The 20,841-nt window shown below is 56.5% G+C and overlaps 2 protein-coding genes across 4 annotated transcripts in view; one reads left to right on the forward strand and one right to left on the reverse strand.

The window, feature by feature from the left end:
* Positions 1–1,640: 1,640 nt before the first annotated feature.
* On the reverse strand, positions 1,641–6,853 carry IGFBP6 (insulin like growth factor binding protein 6). Its single transcript, XM_077838989.1, has 4 exons — positions 6,472–6,853; positions 3,195–3,346; positions 2,528–2,647; positions 1,641–1,763 (listed from the first exon to the last, which is right to left on the reverse strand). Exons 1-4 carry the CDS (start codon positions 6,851–6,853, stop codon positions 1,641–1,643), a joined length of 777 nt encoding a protein of 258 aa, XP_077695115.1.
* A 6,855-nt stretch (positions 6,854–13,708) lies between these two features.
* SPRYD3 (SPRY domain containing 3) overlaps positions 13,709–20,841 on the forward strand; it is a 37,654-nt gene continuing 30,521 nt past the window's right edge. For 2 of the 3 annotated variants that reach the window (XM_077838330.1, XM_077838332.1), the window contains exons 1-4: positions 13,818–13,934; positions 18,232–18,378; positions 19,570–19,645; positions 20,475–20,599. In XM_077838330.1, coding sequence (XP_077694456.1) covers positions 18,251–18,378; positions 19,570–19,645; positions 20,475–20,599 — 329 coding nt within the window. In that variant the 5' untranslated portion in view covers positions 13,818–13,934; positions 18,232–18,250. Of the gene's footprint in view, positions 13,744–13,817; positions 13,935–18,231; positions 18,379–19,569; positions 19,646–20,474; positions 20,600–20,841 lie in introns of those variants that run through there. The other variant, XM_077838331.1, reaches the window with a different exon arrangement.

A 20,841-nucleotide genomic window follows, 5' to 3' on the forward strand; every position in this document is an offset into this window, starting at 1 on the left:
GAGGGGAACCATGGTGCACCATGGGAGATGTGGTCCAGCCCAGAATATAAAAGATACTTTTTTTTTTTTTGGCGCACTGAGGCTCAAGCGATGGCTCTGATTCTCTTCCAACTGGCCTCAGCCACTCCGGGCGGATCTCATCCACATTGTCAATAGCATTCATTAAACAGAGGGCTGCTGACGGACTCCAGGACGCAGGTAGGGCCACATAAGCGAGACGGATGCTCCTTCCTCCAATGGAACCGAGTGCGACCAAAGAAAAGCAAGTCGCTGCAACTCTCACCAGTACCAACCTGACCAAAGGGATGGCGCAGCATCATGACACGCTGCCCTAAGAGAGGGCCCTGTTCCAAAGGCTGGTGGAGGGTCAGCACTGACATAGGCCAGGTCTGCGGTACAAAGGCGTGGTGACGTTCCCCTACCCAGCATTGCTATGCCAGCAAAAAAGCCACGTTGATGCTCTCTGTCATTCGTCAGGGTGGCAAAACTGTGTCTCTACCAGGGGTTATGCCGACAGAGCCTGGCAGAAGCGTGGACTGGCCATAGGAGCCGGGATATCCAACTGGACTAAGGGCAGGCTAGTTATTCTGGTACAGCCTATTTCCCCAGCTAGACAGGCCCTAAGATGGGGTCTGGAGGGCACCAGGAGGGATGCACGGCAGAAAGAAGGCAAGTGCCAGGCCCTCCAAAAACCAAACTCAGCTTTATTTAAAATAAACATCTCCCAGAAGCATCCAACAATCCTCAGGAGGGCGCATTAAGGTAAAGGAGCTGCAGGACAGGTCACAGCAAAAGCACAGCTGTGGGACGGGGCAGGGCGAGCCGGCAGCCTGGCCCTGACTCCCGCTCCAGTTGCCTCTGGTCCAGCTGCTTCCCACACCCGGCTGGCAGCAGGACTCTCCCCAGCCAGCTGCTTTCCTGGGGGGGCTCAGGAGGAAGGTCAGAAAGTGAAAGGTTGCTTGGCCCACGGCTGACCCCCCCCATCCCTTTCTCCCCTCCCAGCTTCTTAATTGATGTCTGACTGCAGCTCAGGATGTGTGTGTGTGGGGGGGGGGGCCTCCTGAGATTTGGGGGTGCAGGGGTGAACTCTTGCTGGCTCTTTCCAGCCTGTCCCCCAAAGCCATGCTGCCCTTCCCAGAGTACCCCCCACCCAAGATCCAACATTAGTAGCACTCTTCCAATACTAGCCTTCTTTGTTCCCCACACAGAAAAGCAATTCACCACCACCCCCCGTCCAAGGGGGAAACTCCCCATTGCAGGAAATGCATCTGTGGGTGGGGGGGTTGGAAGCACCAGGGGATGCTGCAACCCCCTGCCTCCGCCCACTCCCAATAGCTTATTGAACAAACACCTGCACTAGCAGACTCCCAAAGCAGCGGCATGGGCTCTAGGCTGCTACCACAGAGCTGTTCCCTGCCCCCTGTGCCCAGCCAGTCCTGGGTGTGAATGGGGCAGGTGGGAGAGGCCGATCCCCAGCGAGGGCAGCGCCCCCAAGCTGCCTTCAGGCCAGCTCCTTCCAACAGCCACAGTGCCATGTAATAAATTAAAGGCAAAATGATTCTGTATCCTCGGGCTCTTCTTCCCATAGCGTCTATCAGGCTGAGCCTCCTCCAGCCCCGCTCGAGCCCAGCCCACCCCTCTCAGTCACTCCCGTTGGGCAGGCAATGGGGGTTGCCCTCCAGCCCCCCCGAGCCGGCCAGCGGGTGGCCCTTCTTATCCACACACCAGCACTGGCCTCGCCTCTGTCCTTTGGATGCCCGGCACTGTAAGAGGAAAAGACAAGGGGGAGGGAGGGTGTGAGAGAGGACATATCAATGGGCTGATCGACAGTCTTGTAATCGGAGGCATTTCCACCACTCCCCTCACAATGAAGCCCCAGTTCCTGGAATCATGGGACCATTACATGAAAGCTGAGATCCTTCCAGAGACTGGGAGTATGTTTCTAGCCCTCATGACTGCAGAGAAGAGCTAGAGATTGGTATATTCTAGCTTTTCCTCTAGCACGTGGTACCCCTACATCTCCAAGTGCTTTACATATAGATGGGGAAACTGAGGCACTGGAAGGGGCAGCAACAGTACTGTATCCACTAGGCTGTGCTGTCCCGTAAAGGATGAGAATCCAGATGGGCAAAAAGACCCCGGCGCAGTAGTTGGGGGGACCTGGTTTAAAATCTCTGGCTGTTTGGAGCTGGTGGTGCTTGATCTTGGGTAACAGTCAGATGGTCCCAGGCACTAGCCCGGTATGGCAGGGAGTGGTAGAAGACACACGCACTGATATGCTAGGGCAGCCGACAGGGCATAGGTCAGTGGGCCAGTGGCTGGACACAGAGGTCAATGCCCATTGGGCTGATCACCTGCCAGTCCAATGCTGGGTCCGGGCAGCCACTCACTGGCTTCCCGCCAATGCCCTGCACCTACAGGGCTCACTGCTCTGACTCCATCCAGCCCTCATGGTGCCCCAGGCCCAGAGGTGCCCACCCCAGCTCAGGGGAACCCACCCCAGCCCTGGCCCTGGCCCCTACCTTACCTGTTTTTTCCTGTAGAAGCCTTTGGTGTCGCAGTTGGGAATGAAGATGTCCTCTCCACTCCGGTACAGTGGGGCCTTGAGCTCCAGCATGACAGCTGCCAGGTGCATGCGGCATGGAGCCTGCCAGGGGCCAGGACAGATTGCAAGTTCAGGAGGGATGGGACTCGCTGGGCTTCCCCCCACAGCTCTCAGAGCTGCCTTTTCTCCTCCCCCCGCCCACCCCCATGCCCCAGCCAGCCTATGCATTGGGCTCTGCCCTCCTCTTCGCCAGTAGGGGCAACCAGCATGCCGGGGAGCTCATCTCCCTGCAGCAGGAGTGCTCCAGCCCAGTGATTGCAGAGCCTGGGACAGCTGTTTGTAGCCTACAAACTCAGTCCCAGCCTCTTCCACCAGGGGGCGCTGTTGAAAGTAGGGCAGGGGCACTGGCTGTGGGGGAAGCTCCCTGTTACTGCAGTCCCAGCCTCACCCAGCAAGGGGCGCTGTGGGGTGCAGGGCAGCAGCTCCCAGCTACGGCAATGCCAGCAGGAGGGGCTGCAGGAGCGCTGGCAGGGGATCCCAGGTGTGTTCTCTACCGGTGCTGGATGCCTGGGCAGGAGATGCCTCATGTCAGACTTCCACAGGCACGTGCTTGCGCTGTCCCTGTCCCTGCACCCCTCCCGCAACGCACCGTCTCCAAGTCCGGCTTGCCGTCGCTGTTCAGCGAGATCTGGTGCAGCCGGTCCTTGCCACCGTTCACCTCCACCAGGGGGCCGTGGTGCTGGGGGGGCCTAGGCTCCAGCGTGGGGTGGCTTGCCCTGCGACTCTCCTTCCGGCTCTCCCCTGCGGAGGAAAGGGAGACAGAGCCTGGGGCCTCAGCCTGCCACGCACCCTCCCCTGCCCTTCCCCACCCCAATCTGCAGCCAGAGTGACCTGTCCAGCACAGGGCCCTGCGGCTTCTGCTGGGGTCAGGCCCCTCAAGGATGCAAAGGGGACACCCTAGCTGCGCCAGCCTGGTTGCTTGGGTGAAGTGAGTTTGCTGCATCCTTACCTATTGCCAGGTGCCCGTGGCAGATGCAAATGCAGCCACGCCCCCCCGGCTGAACAGGGGTGCCTTTAGGTCATTGCTTTCAGGGGCTACCACCAACTCTGCGTGTCATAGAATCATAGAATATCAGGGTTGGAAGGGACCTCAGGAGGTCATCTAGTCCAAGCCCCTGCTCAAAGCGGGACCAGTCCCCAATTTTTGGCCCAGATCCCTAAATGCCCCCACCCCAAGGATTGAATTTACAACCCTGGGTTTCACAGGACAATGCTCAAACCACTGAGCTATCCTGCCCAACCCCCCAGTACTAGTCTTCTTTGTTCCCCACCCAGAAACGCAGACCCCTTGGAGACACCCAGGATCCGGCACCATGGAGCACCTGCAGCTCCATGCACCCAGGAGGTGGGTGGACCTCAGTCCTTTGGGGCCTGGGGCCCAGAACCCCGCAGCAGCGCCCAGGCCAGGTTCACCAAAAATTGTGCATGCTTGAGTGCTTGAAAATCCAGCCCTGAACTCTTGCGAGGGGGGCAGGGGGGATCTTGCCCCAAATTACTGCTTGCCCAAGGGCCCCAATCCCAGTGCCCAATATCCAGCGTCCCGTTCTGCACTCCCACGTTCCGACACAAGGGGGAGCCAGCGCTCCTGGGATTGGTGAGCAGGCCAGAGGAATGGGTGAGTAACTGAGAGCAAACCCACAGATGGGCCTGAACAACCCCCCCCTCCACCCCCACCAGAGCTAGCCGCCCTCCTGCAAAGAATCGGGGTCCCTTGATACAACAGCTCCTACAGGGTGGGTGGAACATGCCAGGAAGCAGCTTTGGGTGTCTCAGAGTCATTGAATGGCCGTGAACATCCCCCGCAATCTGCAGCAGCCTCCCAGCTGCCTTAGCCCTGGGTGAAATTGCTCAAGGCATCTCTGCTCTGCTGGAGAAAAACCTTTGCTTTATAGTGGGGTGGAGCAAACAGCTGGATTCTGCAGTCGCACCACGGCCAGGTCTCACCGCTCTCATTAAACATTTTTTGTCCTGTGTTTGTACAGCACCTAGCACCACGGGGCCTGGGTCTATGACTAGGGCTCCCAGGTGCTAAGACATGGTCAGTTTAAGGGGTAGGCTCAAGATTTAGGCTTTTCTCCAAGAGTTGGTGGGAATTTTTACTTGATCTCTTATTATGGAAGAGCCTGGCATGAAGTTTGGGGGAGGGGGCGCAAGCAGCAGGAGAGAATTTAGGCTGAACTGGGGGCTCAGACACAATAGCACAGACCCTGGCACCATTCTTGAAAGGGGATGGGGGGGGGGAAGAGATTGAGGGTCCTCTGAATACCCCCTCTGGAAGGGCTTTTGCCCCTGTGTTTCATGCCATTGCGTGGATGGAGGGCTCTGATCTGCCCTGATCCCCCAGCCAGGACCCCCCATCCCCGGTACACAGCCACCCCCCACTGGTGGGGTTTGTTACAAGGCGATGGATTCCTCTCCTCCCCCACCCCAACGCGTTCCTCTGAGCTCCCCCAGCCAGCGCGGGGGTCTGCGAGACTCAACTCCCCAGCCACAGCAGTGTCCTGAACCCTGATGGAGAATTAGCTCTGGGTGGCTCCCTGCGGCCTGTCTGTTGCCATCTGACACCCCCATGCCAGATCCTTTCTCTCCGGCCAAGCACAGGGGGCTCGCCCCCGGACCGGTGCCGGCTGAGAGAGCGGTGCTCTGAGCCAGACACCTTGGGGGAAGTTCAGTCCCAGTCTCCCATACAATGGTCCCCCACCCCGCCTCAGTCTGGCTTTTGCCCCTCAGAGACCAATCTTTGCTGGCAAATTTTAGCTACTGCCAGCTGGAACCTTTACTTGGGTCCCCCCCGCTTCGCCACGTTCCCAGGCTTGGCTCAAGTCAGCAGCCTCCCGTGGGCCGGCCTGCTGGTAGCTAGACTCGGAGCTCTTTCGGGGCAGGAGCTGGCTGGCTCTGTTTGTACAGTGCCTAGCACCACGGGGCCCTGGCCTGTCTCCCACCCTCACAGCCCAGGGGAGGGCCTGTTCCCCTTCCCAAGCAATATATCCACCCACGGGCCCCTTCTCCCATTCAAGAGGCTGAGCCCACTTCCTAGGCACCAAAATGTGTGTGTATGTGTTGAGGGGTATCAGGCCAGATCAGGGCACCTGGTAGGGACACCTCCATGGGGGGGGGGGCGTGGCTAGAGGTGATCCTGCTGGACTCCTGCTGGGAGCACCCATGGGCCATTGGCAGCTACAGCTGCTGAGGCAGGGGTGAGCATGGCTGCATATTGCCCACAATAGAGACAACTCAGGGGACAGAAGCCCCCCCCCCACACTTCTCAGGCAGCCCCCAGCCCCTTCTTCCGCCAGGCAACCCCCCCACCTGGCATCAAGCCAACCCAGGGCAAGCAGAACCCGACCCACTTGGAGCCTCTCCCCCTCCATCGCGCTGGGCAATAGACAAGGCGCCACCCAGCCTCCCCGTCGCCCCCAGTGTCCTGCAGCAGCACCCCGGGGTCTGAACCCTCCCCACCCCTGAGCCAGAGAGGGGCAATGCCCAGCCACTCCCTTGGGAGTGCGCCCCCTGGCCAGGGAACCCCACTATGGCAACCCCCGAGTGGAAGGACCCATCTTCTTCTGCCCCTCCAGGGGGAGGAAAGAGACTCAGTTCCGGGGAGTGGGGGGGGAAGCGGGGGGGGGAAGGGGGGAGAAAGCAGCCGCCTTTGCCCTTAGAAACTAGGGAGATGCCCCTCCAACTTCTGGGGGTGCTGCTAAGTGTCACCAGGGATCCCCCCGATCTAGGCTCAGCACCTCCGCGAGGGCTGCCCTGTGCCCTTACCCCGAAGCTCAGCTGGGGGGGGGCTCCAAGGATCCCCCCCCATCTGGGCTCAGCCCCGAAGCCCAGCCGCGGCTGCTCTCCCCAGCCCGCCCCGCACTCACCTGCCGGGGGCTCGGGCTCCGTGTGGTTGCGGCTGCCCTTCCTGCCCCCCACGGCCCGGCACACCCCCTTGCCGAGGAGCAGGGCGTGCAGGGGGGTCCGCTCGCCGGCCCGGGGGATGCAGCGCAGTCCCCGGGCGCAGCTGGGCGTGTAGACCCCGCACGGCTCCCCCAGCTCCCGGACGCAGCCCTTCTCCCCGCAGGCTTCCCGCGGCGCCTTGGCGCTGTCGGGGGGCGCCGCCGCTGCCCTCTCGGGGGCCCGGCAGCCGGCTCGGGGGGCGCAGGCCGGGGGGTCCCCGTCCTCGCAGCTGGGGCACTGGCCCAGGGCGCCCCAGGAGCCCGGAGCCAGCAGCAGCGCAGACACCAGCCAGCAGCCCGGGAGCATCTTGGCCGGCTGGGCAGGGGAGGAGCCGGACCGTGCTGCGCCCCGACTGCTCTGGGCTCCCTCCCCACGGCCTCGGCCCTTAAATACCCTGCCCAGCCCACAACCTGCCTCCAGCGCTGGCCCCGGAGCGCCAGGTGTCTGCAGCCCTGGCACCCCCCGGGCGGTGGGGGGAGCGTGGGCTGAGCGCTGCCCGGCTCCGCTCCCACCCCCGCTGCGCTCCGGCCCCCCGCTCTTGCCCCCCCAAAAAACCCTCTCTCCTCTTGCCCCCCTTCCAGGCTCCCCCGCCCCGCGGCTCCTCCCCCTGGCTACTCTCTGTTCTCACCCCCACCCCTCCTGTCTCTCCACCCCACCCCCATGTTCATTTCCAAATTCAATTTCCCCCTTCTCTCCATCTCGGAGATTCCTGGGATTCTGGGGGCGGCGGGAGGGGGGCGGGGGTCGCCTGAGCCCCTCTGAGCTGCAGAGGCTGAGAGAGGAAATGAGGCAGGCCGGGGGAGGTGGAAAAGAAACATGCCCCTGTCCCAGACCCACAGTCCCAAGAGGGAGCTCCAGGCCTTACACCCCTTCCCAAGGGGTCATCAGTCCTGCCCCCCACATCCCAAGAGGTAGCTCCCTCCTATCCTATCTGATTTAGTTGGGGTTGGTCCTGCTTTGAGCAGGCGGTTGGACTAGATGACCTGAAGCCCCTTCCAACCCTGATACTCTATGATTCTATCCCTCCATTCCCAAGGGGTCAGCTCCCATCTCCATGCCCCCATCCCGAAGTGGGAGAGCCCATCTCCATCCCCTGCCCCATTCCCAAGTGGGAGGGCCCATCTTCATCCCCCTCCATTTCCAAGGGATCAGTTCCCATCTCCATCCCCCCCATTCCCAAAAGATCAGCTGGCTCCCGTCTCCATCTCCCCATTCCTAAGTGGGAGAGCCCATCTTCATCCCCCTCCATTTCCAAGGGATCAGCTCCCATCTCCATGCCCCCTTTCCCAAGTGGGAGAGCCCATCTCCATCCCCCCATTCCCAAGAGATCAGCTCCCATCTCCAACCCCCCCCCCCATTTTTCCAAGTGGGAGAGCCCATCTTCATCTGCCCCAGGCCAATTCCCAAGTGGGAGAACCCATCTCCATCCCCCCGAGGCCCATTCCCAAGTGGGGGAGCCCACCTTCATCCCCCCCATTCCCAAGGGGTCACCTCCCATCTCCATCTCCCCATTCTCAAGTGGGGGAGCCCACCTTCATCCCCCCCATTCCCAAGGGGTCACCTCCCACCTCCAACTCCCCATTCCCAAGTGGGAGCTCCAATCCCTCCCCCCCCCACCAGTAATTTCTCTTCCTGTGATTTGGATCTAATTCTCTGAGCATCTCTTTTGAAAAACCAAACAACCCCCCCACCCTCTCAACCAAACAGAAACCGCTTTCATTTAACCCAACCCCAAAGAAGCAAAGAGCAAACAATTTCCTGGTGCCCAATCCCTGATTTCCCCTCCTTTCCCTGGGGGCGCTGGGCTGAGATCATGGTTCCCCTCCCCTTCTTCCCTCAAAAGTACATTTTTTTTCAGGGTCTGAATGAATATTGTTGCCTTTGCATGGAGCCTAAATGCCTGGAATATTTCATGCTTCCAGCCCATCTCTGTTGTGTAATCCAATCGCCGAGCTATTTCCCTTCCCCTGTCTAATTCTTTCCTAAAACATAACACATCATTTTTACTGCTGGCCTTTGTGTGCGCAGAGCTGAGTCTTAAAACAATGTGCTTATTTGGCAGGCTAGGTCTACTGATTAGAGCGGGGCATGGGAGTCAGGCCTCCTGGGTTCTTGACTAGCGGTTAGAGCAGGGCCCTAGGGAGGGTCAGGTCTCTTGGATTTCTTGCTCTGAAAGGTAGTGAGTTCTAGTGGTGGCAGCAGAGGGCTGAGGGTCAGGACTCCCCGCTTCAGTTCTTGGCTCTGGGGGAGGAAGTGTTGTGTAGTGGTTAGAACAGGAGGCACTAGGAGTCAGGACTCCTGGGTTCTATTTTCAGCTCTGGAGAGAGTGTGGTTTAGGGGTTATAGGAGGGGAATGGGAGTCAGGATGTCAGAGCTTTCTTCCTGGCTCAGGGAGGAACTGTGGCCTAGTGGCTAGAACAGGAAACTGGGAATTAGGACTCCTGGGTTCTATGAACAGCCCTGCCACTGACCGTGTGACCTTGGCCAAGTCACTTTCCTTGCCTGTGCCTCTGTTTCCATGTCTGGAGAGTGCCGATGATATTACTTTCCTATCTCTCTTGTGGGGCTTTATTAATGTCAGTAAAGATCTTTGGATGTTGTTAGTATTTCTTGGAAATTTTCACCGCTCACCTCCAGGGTTTCTGTTCTGGCTACTCCCCCCATTGCTTCCAGCATTTTTCTTTCCTTGCTTCTGGTTTTCAATAATCAGCTTTTCTTACATGTTTTAAAAACAACAAAATTCAGTTTTCTGTTGGTTGCTGCTCTTGCAAATCCTTATAGGCTCCAAGAGCATGGGAGTAAGAGGGGCAGACAGAAATCAGTGTTACACGGCTTTCCCACCCAGTGCTTTCCAGCCAAATCCCTTCCGAACCTGCAGCTGGTCAATCATCAAAACCCTCCAGGGATGTAGGCGGGTCAGTATTATTGGCCCTATTTTACAGATGGGGAAACCGAGGCACAGAGCCCATAAAGGGTCTCACCCAAGATCACAAGTCTGCCATAGAGAAAGGTGCCGAACTCAGCATCACCCTCAGCAAAGCACTGTGCCTTTAACAAATGGTTGTCCCTGGAGCCTGAATGGAGAGACGCTTGGGAATATTGCATGCTTCATTTTCCTTTACATCAGTAGCAGCACACACACCCACACCCACACCTGAAGATGCCCTGGGCCTAGTGGATCGAGCACTGGGCTGAGACCCAGGTCCTAGTCCCAGCTGCTGGGTGGCATTGGGCGAGTCACTCCACCTGCTGGTGCCTCAGTTTATTCACTGGGAAAAGGAGGATCGTGACCCTCCTTTGTAAAGCTCTATGGCTGAGAAAAGCGAGGTGTTGTCATTAAGCAGCTCCACTTGGAGGGGCTCCAGTCTTTCAAAGGGCTGAGGAAAGAGGTGCAGTTAATTAACGGTTCACATAGCTGTTGAACTTGAATTTGTATCAATCATACCCCAGGGACAGGACCTCTCCCTGGTAAGAAGCGGCTGTTGCAGATGCTTGCCACCGGATGGCGCCCCTTAACCCTTCGCTTTCAGAGGACTAACCAGGTGCAGGGCTGCGAAGCCACCTTTGAAATGCAACCGAGAGCTGCAAGCAAAGCGGGGCTAGTGATGGACAGGCCTCTCTGCTTTCTCCGGCCTGAAGCTGTGGGGGCAGAGGGGGGACCCCCTGCTCAGAGTTGAGGGGGGGGGGGGCTCTGATATTGTTCAGGCCATCCAAGAGGTGATGATTTCATTCTGAGCAGGACTCCCAAGTGCAGCTCCGTCCTCTGGAACACAATCAAGCAGCCCTGGGAGGCAGCCACAGTCCACTTCCCATAAACAAGGCATTCTTCGGCCCTGAGCGGAACATGCCTCTTACTTTTCCTGAGATCCACCCTCACCCTATTTGCATTTCCCCATTTTCCACCCAGGATGCCCATGCACGCTGCCCCAGGACAGGATTTTAACGCCTAGGTCCTGATCTCTGTTTACTTTTGTCCATGACGTTCCAACGGGGAAAAAGAGGCGGATTTGTAGCCGGGAGTGAAATCAGCCATGGGAACAGCTTCTCAAGGGATGTGGCAAAGGCTCCGTCCCTTGGAGTTTATGAACCAAGCCTGGATAGCTTCCCAAAGGGTAGGCCCTGACTCAGCCATGCGCTTTTGGGTTCAATGGAGGAATTAGCGGGTGACTTACTTGGCATGTGCTATGCTGAAGGTCCGACTGTCTGTCTCTGGCACTTAGAGCACGATTACCATACATCTGAGTGCTTCCTAATCTTTAATGGATTTAGCCCCACACGACCCCTTGGGGCAGGGCAGTGCTACTATCCCCATGTTCCAGATGGGGAAACTGAGGCAGAGAGAGTGAAAGGCCGAGATCCACAAAGGTATTGAGGTGCCTGACTCCCGCAGCACCTCCTATCTGGGCACCTGAACAGGGAGGCAGATTTTCAAACCAGGCCGTTTCGTTTCAGGGGGCTGGGACCTGAGCTCTTTTGACAACCTGGTTTCAATAGCGCCAGGTACTTGGGAAAATCTGACCCTAAGACTGCAGTCTGCAGGAGTCTGGTGATCTCAGCTATGCCCAGTCGGCCCAGACAGCGCCCCCTGCTTGTACCTGTGTGCAGCGGGGTGCAAAGTGCTCCTTGACCCGAATTCCCCCCTCACTCTGCCGGCAGCATTTAAACCCGCTTTGCCCAGGTGTAACTGACTAATGCAAGGTGCCAAGCAGGGGAGGATCGGACCTGAGGGGGAGGGCTGGGATCCAGGGGTTAGAGCAGGGGAACCGGCGCCAGAGCCCTCAGGATGTGTACTTGGCTGTGTGGTAGAGGGGTTAGAACAACAAAGTGGGAGCGGGGACTCCTGGCTTCTGTTGCCAGCTCTTCCACGGGATTCCTGAGAGATCTTCAGCAAGCCATTTCACCTCCACCCACTGGGTGGATGTGCACCATTGCCCCCTGCTGGATGGGAATCAGACCTACTTCACTGTGTGTCATAGGCCCTCTGCTGCAAATGCAGATTCTCCTTTAACTCCAAGGGCTGGGCTGTTGGAGCAGGTGCACCCGAGTGCTGTCCCTGCTAACACTGGGAACCTCTGGATGCCTTCTGCGTGTGATGCAGTGACAACCACAGAGCCCTAGACTGGGGGCAATAATTTAGTAAGGGATGATGCAATCCACAGAAAAACAGCGATTCCCCTAGCCGGGGAGCAGGGAATTTGCATTTCCCTGGCTAGTCAGATCTCCTCCATGCTGCCTAGCAATGAGGAGGTCCTGTCTCAGAGCTGTGCTGGGGGTGTGTGTGTGTGTGTCAGAGGCCCTGGTTTTGCATCATCCTTGCCCGTAGCTACTGCAGGCCATCAGGTGACCCGCCTGCTCTTGCCAATACAGAGGGTTTTTTTTGCTCGGGTGCCCTGGCTGCTCCTCAGCCCAGAGGACTCACTGCAGTGCTCTGAAGGACATGAGGCCGCTCCAGCAATCTGGACACCTTCCCCTTCATTCTGCGGCAGAGCGAGTGACTGGACGGGCACGGCTCGCTGGAGGGCTAGGCTGGGACGTCAGCCAAGCAATGCTTGAGGTAACAGGGGAAGGGAACATGCACGGAGCCAAGAGCCACGGCTCAGAGGAGAGAGGGACCTCAGGGTCAGCCTGGCCGGGTGGGAGTTACTCCAGGAAGGAATTTGGCCCATGGTGTAAAAATAGAAGGTGGAGTTCAAATGCAGGCGTGTCTAGGATGAGGAATGGAGGCAGCTCCCTCCCAGCATGGCGCAGAGGGAGCTCTGCTATGGGGGTGAGAGGGGCCATAGCGATTTCAGTGCAGGAGCTCAACTCAGGGCCTGAAGTCTCACAAGTACAGCCCAGGCAGCGGCAGGCTTTTCACCTGCCTGCCAAGCTGCTAACAACCTGGAGTTGCTGCTGAAGAGGAGCCACTGACCTCTCTCTTCAGCTCCTTCTAGGGCCCTCCTCACTGTACGAGTTGAGCCCTCCCCCACTCGCTGATGGGAGTTCACCCTCACAGCTCTCAGGGATTAGTCCCATTTTACAGACGGAGAACAGAGACGCGAAGTGGATTAAGTGACTTGCCCAAGGTTAGCCAGGGGAGTTTGTGACTAACTGGGAATAGAACCTGGGTTTTCTGTGTCCCAGACTAAGGCTCTACCCACTAGCCCACCCTTCCAACACCAGAGCCAAAGATTGAGAGGAAAAATAATGTACGAATACCATCACTTGCAATTTTGTGTATCTCCTTCTCATGCAAACTAATAGTAACCAGGACTTGGAAAATGTATGACGTTGATGAGCTAGAGGCTAGACAAGCCAGCCTACTAGCCAGAGGTTGATATGTGAGACGGGGTGGGTGGGCTCACAAGTGAAGTCCAGGGGCAAGTGGAGAGAATGGGGAGGGAGCTGGGACTCCTACTGGTGGGTTGAGGGGTGTTGTCTCCTCCCCTCCCTCCCATACCAACCAGCACCTAAACAGTATGACAGGCCTAGGTCCTGGGGAAGGGGGCTATTGTCCTTGCCATGATTGACAGCATCCTGGAGGACCCCTTCCCTGACACAGCCTTTCTAGTCACCCACCATTCTAGGGCCATGGGGGTGCCCCCCATTATATGGTCCAGTGGTCCTTCTCACTTACAATGCCCGGGGATCCCGCATCATAAAACCCTAGGGTATCATGCCCTTATAAGACTCGGGTGGTCACTCTAGTGTGAGGGCCTTAGGTAGCACCTCCTCGATTCTAGTACCCTGGGAAGGGGGGCCCTTTAAAGGGCCCTGAGCTGGAACCTTTCCTAGCACCCTGTGGAAGTCCCCATTAAGGGGCTCTAGGTGGCGCCCCCATTCTAGTCCCCAAGGGTCCCCCATTCTAGGGCCCTGGGCCCCCCAATTATAGGACCCCCCAGTCTAACGCCCAGGGGTCCCCCGTTAAAGGGCCCTAGTTGCCCATCCCCATTTTAGCATCCAGGGATACCCCTAGACTCCCCCTCACAGTCTATGGCCCCCCAAGTCCAGTGCCCGAGGGTCCCCCAGTCGAGGGGCCTCGCCCCCTTCCCCAGGCTGTCTGCAGCCCAGGGACAGCGTTTAGCCCCACCCCGCTCTTTACGTCATAATCGCGCGCCCCGAGCGCGGGGCGTCATCATCAGCTGCGCATCCGCCAGAGCCGCCAGCGTCACATGACCAGCCCCCGCCTCGCGCTCTCCCGTCCCAGCCTCCGATCGGTGTGTAGCACTGCCCGTCAAAGTGGAGCGCTCGGGGATTGGCCGGGCCGGCTGTCGGGGGGCGGGAGGGAGGCAGGGGAGAGCCGGCGGTGGGGTACCCGGATGTGAGCTGAGGCGGGCGGTGGCGGCCGAGCGGGTCGGGAGAGAAGAGTGGGGAGGGGTCCATGGAGGGAGAGGACGGGCCTGGCTGGGTAAGGGGGAGCCCGGGCGGGCAGGAGGGGAAGGAGAAGGACGGGGGGAAGGGATGCGCTGGGAAGGGGGCATCCCGGGGGGGGGGGGTGCTCTGAGCCCAGGGTGGGTTGTGGGGGAGGGGATACCTGGGGAGAGGGAAAAGGACGGGGGGAAGGGGAGGGGATATCTGGGAAGGGGGGATCCTGGGGAGAGGGGATACTCAGGGAAGGGAGGGGAAGGGATGCTCTGAGCCCAGGGTGGGTTGTGGGGGAGGGGATACCTGGGAAGAGGGAAGGAGAGATACGAGGGAGGAGGGGATACCCAGGGCAGGTGAGGAGGAGAGGGATAAGGATGGGGGGAAGGGGAGGGGATATCTGGGAAGGGGGGATCCTGAGGAGAGGGGATACTCAGGGAAGGGGAGGGGAAGGGATGCTCTAAGCCCAGGGTGGGTTGTGGGGAGGGGATACCTGGGGAGAGGGAAGGAGGAATCCCAGGGAGAGGGAGATACCCAGAGGAGGAGGGGAAAGGGGATGCTCTAAGACCAGGGTGGGTTGTGGGAGGGATACCCCAGGTGAGAGAAGGGGGAGATGCCCAGGGCAGGTGGGATGCAGGAGGATAGGGAAGGGGGATGCCCTGGGCCTAGGGTAGCTGAGGGGGAGGAGATACCCAGGGTGGGTGAAGGGAGTGACTGCCCAGTTGTGGGGAGGAAGCAGGTGTCCAGGGTGGGTAAGGAAAAGCGGGGAAGGGTGCCCTGGGGTCTGGGTAAATTAAAGGGGGGGGGGGTGCCCAGTGGGATATAAGGGGACGCCTACAGTGATTTAGCAGGGGAAGGGGAGAGGACACAAAGGATGTTCCGGGGAGGGGAGGGAGGATGTCTGTGTTCCCCGGCTGACAGGAGGTGAGTGTGGCAGGTGCTTCATGAGTTGGTGCCCTTGTATAGCTAAGTACCCTGTTGTGGAAGGTGAGTGGACAGATGGCAGTGGGTGCCTAGTTATAGGAGGGAAATGGATTAGGTGCTGGCGGTAGCTATGGATGTTCTACTTGGGTATCTGCCTGGGTCCCCTAGGCAGTGTGTGTGTGGTGGTAGGTAGGGCCCAGAGATCATGGGAGGAGAGGTGGGTCTGAGGACTGGTCATAGGACTAGGCAAGTGCTGAGGGTATGTGCAGGGGGTGCTTCTCCTGCTGGCTTTTTGGCATCAGGAGTCTCTATTCTAAAATGCCTGTCTCTGTAGCATTGGCCGTCGGAGCTAGCATACTGACGTTATTAATAATTCTTCATGTAGCACCAGGAGCCTGCTGGGTGCATTCCAGAGTAGAGCAAAGTCTGTGGTTTGCGTGGGAACGGCTTAGGTTCGAAGGCCAACTTTCCCAAAGGGGGTCAGTGATTTGGGGTACCTTAATTTATTAGGATTGCCTGCATCTTGGTCCTGATTTTCAGAGGTGTTGAACAGCCCCAGATCCTGGTGACTTTGGTTGCAGATGTGAATGCTGAAAATCCCTAAAAATCAGGCCCGAGGTGCTGCACTCCAGTTGAGGATCCTGAAACCACTGGCGTCGTTTGAAAACTTTAGCCTGAATGACTGTGAAAGGCCCTTTATTTCAGTTGTGCTGTGCTCATTAGAGGTGTAGGTATTGCTTGATCAAACCTGAGGTGAATGGAGCAGAGGGCTCTGTAAAGTCAGACACTACTAATCTGACACCACCTATGCCCCATTTGGCTTCCTTCTGACTCCAGGAAAAGACAAGACTCTTTACCCTACTGCCGAGCCTTGTGATTTGTGCATGGAGGTGATTTCCTTCTCTGCCCCTCTTCCAGGCTACTCCACGGTGAAAAAAACTCCAGTACCTGCTGCTGCTAGTGATTTTTCCCAACAGGCAGAATGAAACTGATGTGAGGCTGATCAGTTTCATGGCTGCTTGGGGAAGATCTGAGCAGCAGCAGAGGCACTGGGGCTGTGTCTATCTGCAAACTGAGGCCTGGTCTACAATTCAAACTTGTACTAGCATAGCTAATGTCATCTGGGGAGGCAGTGCTCTTATACCGCTAGAAAGTCTCTTTTTGGGGGTGTATACTGCTATGCTGGTGCAATTGTGCTAGCATAGGCTCTGCCACGTAGACATAGCCTTAGGAAGCATTGTGCTGCACAGGGCTCTGGTCACATTTGGATGGTTGTCTGCCCAACTGTTAGAGTTGGAAATGTAACTTCCTTTTTTTTTTTTTAAAAAAAAAAAGGCATCTTGGATCTCTGTAGAAATAAATGGCTTAGTTGCCCTTCAGCTCGGCTCCTTCTCGCCTGTGGAAGCTCCCTACTCATCACTGGAGTGTGGGTTTTTCCAGCTCTACATTTGGGTTGCACTGATGCCAGTGGCCTTGAATAAATACCAGGCGTGTCTTACTGGTGCTCTGATTGCACTAATTTTTCTATCTCGAGTCTCAAAGGCAATAACCCTTCTCCTTTTCCCCAACACACAGGTCACATTTTTTGCTAAAACTCTTAAAGGGATTTATGGTGGGTCCAAGTCCCTGTGAGCTTCTGTTGTGTTTAGGGATTAGTCAGAAACCAACTCCTTTTGGGGAGGCTGGGCAGGTTCACCCTGATGATCTCTGCTTCTCAGCTGGGGTTGCAGCTCTTCCAGCTGTCTTGGAAGTTACACGACTTCTCCCTGCCCTACCTGTCATTTCAGTCACTATCGAGATTGACTCTCTCCTCCGATCAGTCCGTGATGCCAGCCTCTGTCGTCCTCTTGTTACATTTTCAAACAAGTGCCTTCATGCTTTGTTCCATGCTGCCCTTCATGTTTGGGAGGCGCTCCCTGTAAACATCCACAACGCTACCTTGTCCTCCTTCAAGACTCTCCTTAAAGCTCTGCTTTGCTTTGGTGCCTACACAAAACTTAGCAAGGGTTTGCCAAGACACTGCAGGTCATGTGGACCAACACTGTTTCCTTGGGCTCTCCCATTTGTCTGTATCCATCTGTTGTCTCTTGCCTTATGCTTAGATGGTAAGCTCTTCGGGGCAAGTGATGGTCATTTGTGTGGTACCTAGCGCAGTAGGCTCCTGGTCCATGACTGGGCCTCCAAGTGCTACAGAGTACAAATAATAATAATTTAGTGCTGTTCTGGCTGAGCAGACAGTCAGTGACGTTCATGTTGCCATCTCTGGTCTGGGAGCAAAATCCCTGTTAGCCCTTGTCTCCGGCATCTTTCCTACACTGTGGGACCTGCCAAATCCCAGATACTCAATGTGTGACTCCCAGCACTGGGGGTTAGTTTTGGGAATGGGGGGTGGCAAGGGGCCGTCTTTGGAGCCAGGGGATCAGAAAGGTCTCAGCGTTGTATGAGGGATGGTGGGGTGAAGAGAGCTGGAAACAGCTGCAGGGTGTATCAGTCTGGCTGGGTTGGATTGCATGGGTTAGAGGAGGCAAGGTTTCTTTGAGTGCTCGGGGAGGAATAGCTGTGTGTATGGACACAGTGTGGCTTGCGGGTGAGGCCAACATTCTGTTGTAACCAAGTGCTGCTTTCTCTCTTCTCCTTCTCTGTACCCCCTCTCTGCTTTGAAGAGTGCTTCTGTTTCCAGTTCCTGGTGTCTCTGTACAGCTTTCCTCTGGCTGGTGTATTAGCACCAGAGAGTGGTGTTAGCATTCAGAGGGTCAAATGAAAACTATCTCGCCACTGGCATGTAGTCTTGGCCGTTATCTCTTTATAGGTTTCTGTCTTAGTGGATAGTAATAGAGGAAGTGTTTTCTTGTGGTTAGAGCTAGGTCTGGGAGTCAAGACTCCTGGGTTCTACCCGCTGGCTGGGATGGGAGCTCAGAGGTTGAAGCAAGGGCTGGGAGTCAGAACTCCTGGATTTTCTCCCCTCTTCTGCTGCTGACTTGTGTATACATGGGCAAGTCACTGCCTCTATCTGTGCCTCAGTTTGCCCCGTAGAACAGGGATAATACTTAACATGAGTGGTGCAAGACTGACTGTTTATCAGGTGCATTACGCATACTGTAGCATTTGATCACAGCCTGAGTCAGGAGAACAGCAGTGCCTGTCTGGCTCCCGATCCCTCCGAATAATGTAACAGTTCACACAGTGGATTGCTAGGTGTGGGATGTAGGAGGGCCAATGGAGGAAGTACATGCTGTTGCTGTCTTTCAGTGATTCGAAGAGCTGGGCTTCCAATGCCCTAGTCTCCTCTGATGTCTAGATAATGCCTTTTGGCTGTCTTGGCTTTTCAGGAGCAGAGACTGTATCTTGGCTGGTGGACTCCAGGGTCTCATTCCACCTTGTACATGCTAGCCAACTTCTTACCTCCTTCCTTTCAATAGGTTGACTCTCACAGCCATAATGGATGACTTGAACCTGCACTACCGGTTCCTGAACTGGAGGAGGAGGATCCGGGAGATTCGGGAGGTGCGGGCTGTCCGCTATCAGGAGAGATTCAAACACATTCTCGTGGACGGGGACACACTGAGGTAACTGGCAGGACTGGCAAACTGGATAGTGGGGGCGGAGCAAGGAGCAGCCATAGCAGGGGATGGCCTGCAGTCTTCTCGCCTAGCATGGGGAAGGCGTCTGTTGTGACCGGGTACTGTCTCGCTCTGCCTCTGCAGCTTGGGAATGAAGCAATAAAGTGAAATTGTTGAGGTCTCTGAAGGCCTTGCTTGAGATCTCCAGTTTGGTCCTTTCTCTGCGCTGGGTGTTGCACACAAAGGTGTCGGATGGACTCTTTAACCTAAGCATCTTCACTGAACAAATGATGCATCCTGCGGTTATTCCAGTGGGTTGAGACTCACAAAAATTTAAGCTGGAAAAGGCACATTGGGTCATTGTATCATCCCCTCCTCCGTCCAGTGTTGTTGGTTAGGACATGGTTGTGATGTACAGTACATTCTTCTGTGCTTTGTCCTGACTAATGTCCCAAGTGACAAGGCTTACCTAGAGGAGATAGATTCTTTTGTGGTTCTGTTCCTGGCATCTACCATAGGCAATCCATTTTCCCTCTCTGTGCCTCAGTTTCCCCATTTGTAAATTGGGATGGAGGGAAGGATACTGACCCACCTTGCCCTAAAGCATAAGTGTATATAACATGCTTTGAAATGCTCTAGAACTACAGAATGTTATTTGCAGGTGTGGTGTTTCCAAGCTTGGCAGGTGGCTGATTGGACTGAGCTGCAAATCCCACAAGTAAGGGGATTGGGGAATGAGGGGCTTCTGCTGCTAGGACCAGCAGCCTTGTGGCATGCCCTAGGACTGCAGCCAGGAAGCAGAGCTGTCCAATCTATATGCTTCAGAGTGACTTGTGATTTTTGGGGGCCCAACTTGAGACACCTCCAAGGGGCCTGATTTCCAGAGTGCAGGTGCTCGGGTCTGTCTGAGAATTGGCCCCCTCCAAGGCATCTCACATGGGGCACCCAAAATTGCCAGTCACTTCTGAAACTCCAGGCCTTAGTCTCCTGCCCAGGGGGCACTTGGCAATGAATTGGGTAATGACTGTTCCATTCGCTAGCTCAGCTGGCAGATAAGCATGACTGGCACCTTCGCCAGATGGATGTGGTCGGCTACCCAGCCACATGCTCCCCACACCCTGACTTCCCTTGTCATTTAAAGTGCCTAGCCCAGATCATGATGTTTAAGTAACCCGGCCTCTTATTTCTTGTCTGCAGTTACCATGGGAACTCCGGGGAGGTTGGCTGTTATGTCGCCCCCCGCCCACTGACCAAAGACAACAACTACTTTGAGGTAAACTTGCTTTCTGGGGCTGGGTGAACTCCCTGGGTCGGAGCTGATCTAAAGATCCTTCCGTGTGTGTGTTGTTCTCTCCTGGTGACACCACCTCTTGTCCTCTCTTGCTAGCCCAGCGTGCTGCGTCTCTGTGCTCTGCTGGCTTTGCCATATGTTCAGCCAGGGATTTCTGTACTGAGATTCCTGGATGCTAAAACTGGCATGGGCCTCCTGCATAACACCAGCCAGAGAATTTCTCCCAGTTACCCCTATAATGAGCCCCATAACTAAGCAGCCCTTCCAGAGAGCTATCCAGTCTGGCTCTGAGTCCTTAAGAGTTGGAATCCACCACTTCCACGGGTGGTTTGTGCTGGTGGTTAATGACCCTCACTGTTACAAATTGGTGTCCTGTGTCTGGTCGGAATGTGTCTGGCTTTAACTTCCAGCCATGGGTTCTTGCTCTTCCTTTCTCTGCTAGATGAAAGAGCCCCTTAGTATCCAGTGTTTTCTTCCCATGAAGGTACTTCATGATCAGATCACCTCTCGGTCTCCATCTTCTCTTTGATAAGCTGAACAGGTGAAGCTCCGTTCTTGGAGATGGAGCCTGGCTGCTACTGTTGGTTTTTTTCCATTCTCCCTCACTTGAGCTTGGAGGGTCTAAATTCTCTCGCCACCCCGTTTCTGGAGGTGCAGCCAGCTTGTTGTTGCGCAGCATGGCTGTGCCCTGGCTGATCACCTGAGCCACTGTGTTGGTGTGGGCAGGTGCCGACGAGGAGCCGAGCCCATGTTCATGGCTGGAAGTGTTGCTGTTTGAATGGAAAGTGATTGTTCTCGTAACTACTTGCAGGTGTCGATTGTGGACAGTGGTGTGCGGGGCACCATTGCCGTGGGCCTTGTGCCACAGTATTACAGCCTGGACCATCAGCCGGGGTGGCTGCCTGATTCCGTGGCCTACCATGCTGACGATGGCAAGTGAGTTGGGTGCCCCCCTGCTTGCCAGATTAGCGGAGCGTTGAGGCATGGCTGGGGAGCACATTGGTGTGTGCGTTTCCTGTGGCATTTCCTGAGCTGCTGATTCAAAAGGGCTCAGGGGGTGTGGGGGGAGTGGCGGAGGGAGGGAGGGAGGGGCACAGGTTGCTTTGGTTGAGGCCTGTTATACAGGGGGCTTTAGGTGCTGGCCTTTGTCACAGGGGCTGTGACTCTTGTGTGGAGTG

This window comes from Eretmochelys imbricata, chromosome 20 (assembly GCF_965152235.1).
Source record: "Eretmochelys imbricata isolate rEreImb1 chromosome 20, rEreImb1.hap1, whole genome shotgun sequence".
NCBI lineage: Eukaryota > Metazoa > Chordata > Testudines > Cheloniidae > Eretmochelys > Eretmochelys imbricata.

Coding starts and splice junctions, on each gene's coding strand:
- IGFBP6 (XM_077838989.1), bottom strand. CDS start 6,853: ATGCTCCCGGGCTGCTGGCTGGTGTCTGCGCTGCTGCTGGCTCCGGGC. Junction 3,347..6,471: donor GGAGCCCGAGCCCCCGGCAG/GTGAGTGCGGGG, acceptor TTTCCTCCGCAG/GGGAGAGCCGGAAGGAGAGT. Junction 2,648..3,194: donor GCAAGCCGGACTTGGAGACG/GTGCGTTGCGGG, acceptor GGCCCCTGGCAG/GCTCCATGCCGCATGCACCT.